Below are 12,049 nucleotides of genomic sequence, written 5' to 3' on the forward strand. Positions count from 1 at the left end.
ATACTCAGGCAATTTGGATTAACTCTTATTTTAGGTCAGTTTGGATTAGGGCAAGCTATTCATTGATTTTAAACTAAGACCCCAATTATGGAGACACCTATGAAGTGGTAGACTTGGACTTGGAATCATAATCACCTTAAAGCCTCTGGTTAGGGAGTTAAGAATATACTAATTTTCCCACTGCCATTGATCTGTTCTATCAGATAGGACACAATATTCCCAGTATACTTCATAACTCAGGAATTGAATTTCAGAAGGTAAACCTGCAATTGATACTTTTAAAATATTAATTTTGTTGATTTAACACAAAACTAATGATTTACTTAGTTACTGAAGTTAAATAACTTAGTGTATTAGACAGGAAGTTTCCACTGTAGGTGACAAAAGTCCACCTTGCATTAGCTTAAGCAAAAAGGGAATTTATTGGCTTGCATCACTAAAGTCTAGGAGCATTTGAAGTTATCAGGGCTTTATTTAGAATCTGAGGGTGTTACCAGAACTCTTATTCCTCCCACCTCTCAGCCCTGCCTCCCTTCGTGTGTGTGTGTGTGTGTGTGCGCGCGCGCGCGCGCGCGCATAGCTCTCTGATGCAAGATGCCACAATACCTACAGACTTACTTCCCAGGAACTCAGCAACCCTAGTAGAGACCCGTTTCTTCCTACAGAAGTGTCAGTCTTTAGCCTCCCTGTCAGACTTGGGTCACATATATCTTGCAGAGCAGTCACTATAGCTGGGGTGGAATATACTGATTGGCTTGGCTTAGCAGCCCAACCTCCTTACTGTGAAGCCTCACCTGAAACAGATGGTCTGAAATAGAGGATGACTAGATCCCCAGAGGACTCCCCTTACCTAAAGAATGGCATGCCAGAACAGGGGCCTGCTACAGCCAGTATTTTTTTCTTTTCTTTTTGAGATTTTATTTATTTTAGAGAGAGAGCACTGGCAGAGGGAGAGACAGAGGGGGAGAGACCATCTCAGACTGACTCCCCACTGAGCATGGAGCCCAAAGTGGGGCCCCATTCCAGGACCCTGAGATCATGATGTGAGCTGAAATCAAGAGTTGGCAACTTAACCGCTTAAGCCACCCAGGCGCTCTTACAAGCCAGTAATTCTAAAAAGTAAATCAATTCTGTTTCAACATTTCAGTCATATATGTTGAACAACTTTAAGCTACAGGGTAGGAAATATGACTATATAGATCAGAGTATTGTTTTAGATACCAGGTTACAAGGAGTAGTACATCAAAATGAGTATGCCAGATTTCCACTGCTGTCGTCTTTTTGTCTGTGATCCTATCCAGGGTCTCTCATTGCTTTCACCTATATTCTCTAACCATTCTGTCTTTACTTACAACCTTGATTTTTGAAGAGTACAAAAGAATACAGATAGTTATTATGTAGATTATCCCTCAGTTTGTTTGTCTGATGTTTTTTCATTTGGGGAAGAATAACAGAGTGATAGTATACCCTTCTCAGTGCATCATCTCAGGAAACCAGTCATGGTGCCATGTCTGATTACTGGTGACGTTAACAACGTTGGTCCCTACGTCAATAGTGTGTGCTGGGATTCTCCACTATGAATTTCTTTGTGGGAAGAAACTTGGGAGACTTGCACCCAGTTTTCTATCATACTTCCACCTAAGAATTTTACCATACACTGATGAATCAGCAGGCAACAATTATTACTGGGGTGTTTGCTAAATTATTATTACTGTGGTGTTTACCAAATCATTTTCTGTTTCCATCCTTCCTAGTGCATTTATTAATTGAAATACTACTGTATCAAAAAGTTTTCCTTCTCTCTTGTTTATTCAATTATTTAAATCAGTATGAACTTCTGAATGTTAATTTTACTCTGTTTGTTATAATCTGTTATTATCATTATTTAGTTGCTTACATTGTCCTGGGTTTGGTTCTTCAAATTGAGTCTTTTGAAATGCTCTTGTCATTTTTTAAGCAGTTCCTTATTTTTTGGCACCATAAGCTATTCCAGAAGACTCTACTTTACCTGTAGTTATTTTGTTTCTCTGAGGAATGGTGGTTCCTCTTAATAGAGAATACTATCTAGAAACAAAGAATCTAGTCACTAGATGTGCTCATTACTAATTAAGGTGTCGTTGCTCCTAGGACTTGTCATTGGGCAGAGCTGGAAAAATCTACAAACAGAGATACACACACCTTCATCTGTAAAAATCATGAATTCCCACTGATTCCAATTTATCACCAGAAGGTTCCTCTTCATCTCCTTATTCATAACTTATTTCTCTGACAATGAGAAACATGCCTCTTGTTATCTACAATATGTTTACTTATTAAGTCCTAGAATACACATAAAATAGTTTCAGAACTGCTAACCCTTACCTCTGATTTTTTTAAAAAAATTACTACAGGATTGGTTTGTACTTCTTTTTGTCTTTAGACTTAGAATATTTAGTCAAAATACCATTTTCCACTTAGATTAGTTTTCTTCCTTATCCTTCAGTGTGGTTATATTCCTTACCCTTTAGTGTGGTTATATATATAGGATTTTTATAACAAGTATTTCAACAACATATGTCAACTAATGACCTCCAATGACCTGATGTGACCCAGCACTCAGTGTCAGAAGGGATAATTGGTCCTCACTGGGAAAAACCCAACAGACCATGCAGTTGTTCTCACCATAGGGGCCTTGCAAAGCTAAGTACACTTAGATTGTGGACTGTTCTATTTATATCTATATTAGATTTTTCTGTATTTTAGTTTTTATGTCCCCTGAACCAGTCTTAACTGGAGTTTACAAGTTTATCTGTAAGAGTTTTGAAAGTTGGGGACCGCCTAGGTAGCTCAGTTAAGCATCTACCTTCGGCTCAGCTCATGATCTCAGAGTCCTGGGATTGAGCCTCATGTCAGGTTCCCTGCTCAGCAAGGAGTATGTTTCTCCCTCTGACTCTCCCCTGCTCATCCTTGAGTGCTTTTGTGTATTGTCTCTTTCTCATTTAAAAAAAAAAAAAAAACTCTAAAAAAAGTTTGGAAGTTAATATTCATTTATTATAAAGTATTTAAAGATATTCACAATCTACAGATGAATAAATTACATTATTTTTAAGTGATAAGTAGTTAATATTCTATGTAAACAGTTCTTTGCATGGTAGTACAAATCATTGACATGACTGAGCAAGCTGAAACCATGCAAAGCAAACTTAATAATTGAGAAAAATTAGGGTGTTTCTATGATTTTTACAAACCTTTAAACATTTCTGTTGGTTATAAATATATAAGAATGAAAAATAGTAAAATGATGTTTACTATGTCACAATTTAAAACATTAGAAACTTGGAGAACTAAAGTGTCTTATTTCTTTATAAAATAACTTACCAAGATTAGTTGGTTTGAACAATGCTTATCTTCTTAATGTAAAACTTAAGATATGGAACAAGCATCTTTTCTTTGTTTTGGCAGATTATCATATAGTTTGGATCAGCTTTCAGGTTTTCATCTTTGGAACATTTGATGTCATGAAGTATATCTGAGAGTTCCTTCAATGTGAAGTTTTTTTCCTGTATCACTTCCTCTAAGCCATCTTCATCCTTTCGTCACAGCCACTTTCCTCCTTTGTGTGGATAAGCTAACTTTTACTACATTCTCTGGCTGTACATTTTGAGACTTTCCAATGGTAGCAGGGTCACCATTCCTAAGTCAGCTACTCTATAACTGTTGATGCTCCATTTGAATTTTACTTCTAGTAATATTACTTTTCATTAGGTTGCACTTTGATCTTGGCTAGTTTCCTCTTAATTATCCATTTTTATAAAATGTCACATGGGTTTATCAGTGGGAGACAAGACAACTAGAACTATAAGCTTTGCTGTCAGTGTCTGAATCAAATAACATATATGCTTTGACTAGTCACCAATAGAACCAACAGACTTGGGATCCCTGGGTGGCGCAGCGGTTTGGCGCCTGCCTTTGGCCCAGGGCGCGATCCTGGAGACCCGGGATCGAATCCCACGTCGGGCTCCCGGGTGCATGGAGCCTGCTTCTCCCTCTGCTTGTGTCTCTGCCTCTCTCTCTCTCTCTGTGACTATCATAAATAAATAAAAATTAAAACAAAAAAAAAGGAACCAACAGACTTTGAAAAGTGATATGATAGATTACCGATCATGATGGGCATCTGTTTTTATTTAGTGATTTGTAGACAAAAGAGCAGGCAGTGAAGTTTGTACTTTCTGCAGTTACAGAAAGTTACAGTTAACATACCACAGTAACTGAAATGTGTAAGTTTTTCTGAGCCATGCCAGGTAAGGCCTGTCTGTGCTAGAACTCTGAAAGTGCTCAAATGCTTATTGATAATATTTCTCCTATTTTATGCCATTTGGGAAATTAAGTAAAACATTTTATGTTCTAAAAATAGATGATAAGACATATTCTTTCGATACCCTGTTAATCCATCCCCTTCCTCCCTCAGGGTCTGGTTAGTTCTTTAGGGTAGGATGGTATTTAGGGTGGGTAGCAGTATTTTCTCTGGGTCTGTCAGTCTAGGAACCTCAGTACTAAGTTTGGCTTGAGAACCCAGAATTTAGGTTTGGTTTAGCTTCAATGAAAGTTTTAATACTAAATCACACTTTATTTGTCCTCTTAGATTGATATAGAAATCAATGGCGATGCAGTGGATCTTCACATGAAATTGGGTGACAATGGGGAAGCTTTCTTTGTGGAGGAGACTGAAGAGGAATATGTAAGTCTAGTGGGTTACATCCACTTTGCAGATTGTATTCAGGCCTCCAGGACCTGTCCCAAAACAGAAATAATGTTCAGCAGTTTTCATGGTTATAGAGATGATTGTTGCAGGTTAAACAAGCTTTAGTTTTAGACTGAAGGGCTAAGTTGTCAGAAAGGAGCTAGAGGAGTGAGGAACTTTTCTTCACACCAAGTGTCAGGGTACAGAGAGCATGTAGAAGACCTTTGCACTTGCTCTTTTTCTGTATTTAGTGAGCTTTCTTATTTAGTATCTATTAGAGTTTACACCTTGACTTGAATACTCTCAGTTCCACTAAATAATGAAGGTGTATCTCTACAGGCTGTGTATTGGTACCTGTGACCTTTAAACTTGGAAAACGTATTTACCATTTTGATTAAGGATGTTGGATCTCTAACCTTGAATAGTCTTGTGAGTTAGTTTATTATGGTCTCAAAAGATTTGAATTAATTGGCCTATATCTTTTTAAATGATTATTACATGTTTGGCATCTTTCGGTTAAAGAGCAGTTTGTTTACCCACCCCCACCTACTGATGTGAATGGTGGTAAACAGTTCTTAATGGAGTTAACGTGGATCTTAGAAGAGGCTTCGTTACAGCTTTTAGCACAAAGATTAAAATCTTAGCAAAAATGACAGCCTTCAAGTTATTAAGGATACAGGATTACTTTTGGGGGTTTTGAAGATGGAACTGCTCGTTGGATGTCATAAAATTCACAAAGAAAAAATGTCACAAAAAATAGCAGAATGAGATCCTTCATCATTTTTAATTTAGAGAGAAGCCAACAATTTATATGTCAATATGTAGAGCAGCATTACAAAATTTGATTATGAAAGGGAACCTTTCCAGACCAGTATTTTTTCCAGTACCTTAATTACTTGTTTTTATATTACCTTGTTTGTGTTTACTTGGCCTGAGCAAAGTTTTACCTGGATAGAGACTGAAGCAAAAGGCAGAATGAAACAGTAAATGAGTTATCACAAGAATAAATATTTTTGATATGTTTTGATCTGTTCCTTAAAATTGTGTATTTCAGAGCAGTGATTGAATAGGTTTTATATAAACAAGTGAGAGGACTGGGTTATTGATCACTTGTTATCTGGTTCTCATGGTTAGTTCTGATGATTCCATTTATAACTATACTTAGCAAGGTTAACTTGAAGAGTGTCAACTTTCCAGCCTCTTTTTTCTATTCATGTATCATCAAATTGTTCACATTCTCTTTAGAATAGTGTACTTCTCTTTAAAGTTAAAAAAAAAAAAAGTTAATTCACCAACAGCATTGAAATTACTACTCGATGTCATGTACTATTGAATATAACATGCCCCCACCCTCTAGGAGTTTATAGGTTAAAGGGAATAGACATTACCAAAACTCATCTGGCTTCCATTTATTTTCATTTTTATTTCTCTTAAACTTTGCTCATCTGAACTGTATATTGTCAGCATCCTTTTCAAGCCAGTAGTTCCAGATCTATCCCTGTCCTTTTGGTAGTTGCCCAGTCATCCATAGTATGAAGGCACCACAGTTTAACCATCTAATGCTTACAGAGATTTAGGTTGTTTCATCCGCCCAACCCACACATTACAAACAGAGCTATAACAGAACTAGGAAACACCACCAGAGACCACATAACTTTTAAGAAGTAACAGTAAACTTTATTTATAACAAGGACCATTGAATTAAAAGGCCCCAAAGTCAGAGACCACAGCCCCTCACTTGGGTGCCGTGGAGGCATGCTGAATAATATCCTATTGTCACAGTTTCTCTGTAAGTATATATTGCTGGTGAACACAAATTTTGCTTGGATAAACAAAATTTTGGCTTTGGTGTAATATGTCTACCAAAGCCAAATTCAAAAGCTTGATCTAGAACAATTATGGAAATGCACTCATTTTCAGGATTATGTAAAAACTTTCGAAAATTTTAAGTTATTTGAGGTTAATTTATACCTCTATTACATATCTTCCATTTCCCCATGATACAAAGGGATGAAGTCAGTGACTAAGAAGTTAATTTTCTGAACACCAAATGATCATTTATTTATTTGATAGTAAACTGCAAGTTTAATTACTTATTTATTTTTAAAGATATATTTATTAATTAGAGAGTGTGTGTGCACACACAAGCTAGCAGCATGGAACAGAGAAAGAGGGAGGGAGAATCTCAAGCACAGTCCCTGCTGATCATAGAGCCCAGTGTGGATTTCGATCCCAGGACGCTGGGATCATAACCTGAGCTGAAATCAAGAGACGGATGCTTAGCCAACTGAGCCACCAGGCATCCCATGAGTTTGGGTCTTATTTTCGTCATTTGAATTCCTGAAAGTCTGCCTTAAATACATTACAATTTTAAAATCCACTAATTTCATTTGTTAACAGGGTATTGTCTATTTTACTCACCATCCTCCACCCTCATTTAATTTAGCAAACGCAGATTTTACCATAGATTCTCACTTCACTTATCTGCCCCCATCTGATGGGATGTTACAGATCCCTGCCTTCTTTTTTCCCTGTTACTACTGTTCTTCGTAAGTTCTTGACAGAATGCTTTGTATTGCCTCTGTAGAATGCTGCTGCTGCTTTGAACTTCCCTTTACAGAGAGTTTACTTGGCTGTGCTTTAATTACAGTTGTTGTGGGTTTGTGCTAATTTGGTATATCGATTCCTTCAAATACATTCAGTTAGATGGACCAAGCGAACTATTTGTGTGTACCAGGGTAAAGACCTATTCAGAGTAGACTGGGCAGTGCCATAGTTCAGTATAAGACACTCTTCTTACTTAGGGACTGTGTATTCTTTCTGCCACTGTGAATTTAGATATACAAAGCGTTCATTATTGTTTTTGGTTCTTTGTCCACTTGTGGACTTTTCTTTTTCCATGTTCTCTTTAAGGAAAAACTTCCTGCCTACCTTGCCACCTCACCAATTCCTACTGAAGACCAGTTCTTTAAAGATATGGATGCTCCTTTGGTGAAATCTGGTGGAAATGAAAGACCATCTCAGAGTTCAGATATCTCACACATCTTGGAAACAGAAACAGTTTTCACTTCAAGTTCTGTGAAAAAGAAAAAACGAAGGAGAAAGAAATGCAAACAGGATAGTAAGAAGGAAGACCAAAATGCTTCCCCTGCCTCCCCTGCTGCAGAGGATACTGTGGATGTGGAAATGAGCTCTGATGATGACAAGGCGGCCCAGTCAGCAAGGTAGGGCTCTTTGTGCAAGTGCGGGGCATGTGTGTGTGCTTTATGCAGGAGCTTGGGCAGAGCTCAGGTATGGCAAGTTGCTGTTTCTTCCATGGATCCTCAGGGTGAAGTTTGGATTTGTTTTTCTCCATGACACTTTATTGTGGAATCAGTGCAAGAGGCATTTTCCTTTCTCTTTTCTGCTATTCTATAAAATTTGCCATCAGACATCCTGCTGCGGTATAAAATGTCACTTGGAGCAGACCAGCAGTGCATATCTTTCGATCCAGTAGGTTTCCAAAAGCCAAATGAATTACAGGTCACAAAGAAGATCTGAATTAGTGACTTGGCCCTGGGGCTCCCTTAAGTGTATATCTCTACTCGGTGGTGTCCTGGTCTTGGTATCTCACCTATTTCTGAGAAGTTTAGAGTTATTTTGAGTTTATCACAAAAATGTTCCTAGTAAGTTGAAGAGGAATGGAGGCTTTTTTGTCATTTTTAGTGAGAAATCTTGATTACTTCTTATTTACCAGCTCAGTAGAAGAACTTGAAAATATATGGCAGTTTTCAAGTCAGAAGTGCCTGAGGTTTAAAAGTTATAAGTTGGGGCCAAAACATATTATTTTTTTGTTCAAGATTTTGATTTTTAAAAGGTTAACTTAGACCTGTTCAGTGGTTGCTCTGGCATTGGAAGAGGACCATGTGTGTGTCGGCAGGGTGGTTTACTTTATTGATGAGCATTGGACAAGAAGTTGCTGCCCACAAGTGTCCCTAAAGTTCTACTTGCAGTTCTTCCAAGATCCACCAGAAAGGACCTGAAGTAACTCTTTGCCTTCAAAGTTTAATGACATGTATCCTTTATTATAACACAATTGAGCAAAGTTTAGAATTCTGGAACAATCTGCAGCTTCAATTTAGGAAGTTAAAATATTTCTAAAACATATTCAATTGCCTACTAAATGCACAAGAATCATTATTCTAAAGGAATTTTATAAATGAGTGTTGTAAGTGAATGCATCACAAAAATATTAGTGCATGCCATACTTTTCCAGATCGTACAAAAGGCTGAATTAGCCAAATCTGTCAGAGTACTGATTTGGTTGACAGTTACAAATGGTTGTCCACTTTCTCTTTGAGCCAGAACCTTGCTTGCTTGGTAAGACACTTAGAACTAGGGCATTGTAATAATTTTCAGGAGCTTGGTGGTTTGCTTTTTCTTTAGATTGCCATGGATCATCGGTACTGCCACTTGGAGGAACTCTTTCCTACAATTTCTTTAAAACAGGATCTACTTAATTATGTAGCCAACAGAAATCAGGACTTTAAAAAAAGGACAAAATAGAACAGTTATGGGAATTCAGGTCAGATGTATACTGAAGTAAGCACTGAGCTGAAAGCTAGAAGATGAGGCCCATTATGTTTTGGATTGTAGAACAGCAGTTACTTGATAACTCTGGTCTGGGCCCTTGTTTCTTGTAAGATAGAGAGATAGATAGATAGATAGATAGATAGATAGATAGATAGATAGATAGATTTATTTATTTATTTGCAAGCAAGCAAGCAAGCATGGAGAGGGAGGAGAAGCAGATTTCCCCACTGAGCACAGGCTCAGTCTCATGACCCTAAGATCACGACCTTAGCTGAAATGGAGTCAAATGTTTAATCACCTGAGCCACCCAGGCATTCCTGGGCCTTTATTTCTTAATCTATAAAATAAGAGTTAAACTACACGGTTAGCAAGGCCCCTTCCAGTTCAGTATCTAGATTCTAAAATAACTGGTGGGGGGAGATACTTAGGATCAGAAGTGTTAACAGTACATTACACAGGTTAAAGAATCAGAGAAAAAAGAATGGAAAGTCAACTGCTTTTGCAGTTGTGCAACCTAGAAATTAGGTGGGGTTGGGAAGTTTACAACTTTGAAATATCTTCCCCTGCTCGGGCCCCTACACTTAAGAAAAATTGTGTTTCCAGAGAAACATCTAAAATTGGTTTTGTTTTGTTTTTTAAAGATTTTATTTGTTTACTTATTTGAGAGAGAGGGCATGAGCCAGAGGGTAGGGAGATGAGGGCAGAAGTGAGAGGGAGAAGACTCCTCACTAAGCAGGGAGCCAGACTTGCTGGTTCAATCCCAGGACCCTGAGATCATGACCTGAGCTGAAAGCAGCCGCTTAACCACCTGACCATCCAGGTGCCCTCTTAAATTGGTTTTTATTTTAATTTGATGAATAACATTCTATCTAAATAGCATTCTCTCTGCTTTTCAAGAATTTCGATGGAATAGAATTAAGGTTAATTGAGGCTCCTTGAAGGAAGCAGGTGAGAGATTAAATCATTCTTTAAAGCAGATTGCTATTGCACAGCTAAAAGAGACACGTTGGTGAAAATTGAAGAGCCTGAAACTATACTGAGCTTTGTGTAAACTATACCTAGTAAGTCTCTCCCTCAAGATAGACTTTGGCTTGTATATAGCATAGAAGCCTTGTTTGTCCTTCCAGAAGATGGATTGACTATATTACTGTATGTGTATTAAAAACAGTGCACCTAGGCTGAGTAGTCTTTTGGAGGGAAGAGACTTGTCAAATTGGATGGTGCTCTAGCACAATCCCAGCACTGTTAAAAATGGAGAATTAAGACTACATCATCAGAAAGGAGTCTCTTTTTTAATCCCCCAAAGCAGACATGTTTATAAGTTATATCTCGAAACTAGGTACAGGGAGCATAAGACTTTTTATAAACAGCATCTGTTGCCCTGAGGCTGCATACTTCATCTCCTGATCAATAACTGGCTTCTGGAGAACCCTCCATGTTCTTCTTTGGTGACAGGAATCTTACAGTCTGCGTTTTCTCCCCTTCATTTCTTTTTCTTTTCTTTTCTTTTTTTAAAGTAGGCTGCACACCCAGCATGGAGCTCAGTGTGGGGCCTGAACTGAACTCAAAACTCTTAAGTTCAAGACCTCAGCTGAGGTCAATAGACCCTTAGCCAACTGATCACTCAGGCACCACCTCCCCTTTATTTCTGACACAGTAGACAGAGAAATATTTTAGGGCTCCTTTCAGTCCTACCATGATATCTTTTATGGGAAATGCCCTATATCCAAAAGCAAACTGAGACCATTAGCCATACTGAAATTAATTGACCAATACTGTGGTAAGGCTGAGGATAGACATTGTTTACAGAGTTAGTGATCTTTGGTCATGGTAGTTAGCAACCCCATATATCTCTTATATACCACCAATTAAATAGATGAAAATTGATTTAATCTTTCATTTATTTTAGCTTCCTTTTGATTTTTCCCCCTGCTTTTAAAAAAATTGAGGTTTAATTTACATGCAGTAATATCCATAGAACTTAAATATGCAGTCAAGTGAATTTTGACAGTTGTATATATCATGTAACCTCTGTTGGCTTTTGAATAGGAAAGATAATTGGTTTATAAAATGGTATTAAATTTGAAGCCTTGTTAAATGCATCTGTGAATGCTGAATTGCTCTATTATATACACTTAGTATGAACTTTAGCAACTGAACCTCCCACTTCCCCCAACCTCGACTCAGTGTTAAACTGTTTACTGCAAATTCTCTGCTGTTCAGCGTTACTGTGTGTATTGGTCCTGTATCTTGACATATAGCCAGTGTTCACACTGTTGTCTTCACATTCCAATATTTACACTACCTTTTATCTTTATATCATGTATTTCATTTATGTTACTCTGTTGTGGTTACCTACACTGTCGAATGCTCTCAGGCATGTATGCCATTTTGAAAAGCACAAGTTTTTAGAAGTCTTGGTTTAGGTAATGAGTCATAGGACTGAAGGGAACCTCAACATCAGCAACCTTTTCCATCATCTAATGGGTCTGAACTAATGGGCTTTATTTTTGTCAAGCTATCCCCAGAGAAGACCATTTCATATCTTCCCTGAAGTTGTTAATTCTTAATCTCTCTCTCTCTCTCTCTTTCTCTCTCTCTGGGTATTTTACTAAATCCGCTGAACTCTTCTGGTCTTACCTTTTATACTGCAGCAAAATAGGTTTCAAAATATAAAATGGTTTTAATTAAGTTTATGACTTTTACATTGTTCTTTTCAAACCGCTTTCAAATACATGAATAGTGATGGGTCAGGCT

The 12,049-nt window shown here is 37.6% G+C and overlaps 1 protein-coding gene across 8 annotated transcripts in view; it reads left to right on the forward strand.

Annotated features, from left to right (window-relative positions):
- LPIN2 (lipin 2) overlaps window positions 1-12,049 on the forward strand; it is an 82,245-nt gene that overhangs the window by 47,563 nt on the left and 22,633 nt on the right. For all 8 annotated transcript variants that reach the window (XM_072735039.1, XM_072735033.1, XM_072735034.1 and 5 more), the window contains 2 exons: window positions 4,622-4,717; window positions 7,634-7,944. In XM_072735039.1, the coding sequence (XP_072591140.1) occupies window positions 4,622-4,717; window positions 7,634-7,944 (407 nt within the window). The remainder of the gene's footprint in view (window positions 1-4,621; window positions 4,718-7,633; window positions 7,945-12,049) is intronic.

Source organism: Vulpes vulpes, chromosome 13 (assembly GCF_048418805.1).
Source record: "Vulpes vulpes isolate BD-2025 chromosome 13, VulVul3, whole genome shotgun sequence".
NCBI lineage: Eukaryota > Metazoa > Chordata > Mammalia > Carnivora > Canidae > Vulpes > Vulpes vulpes.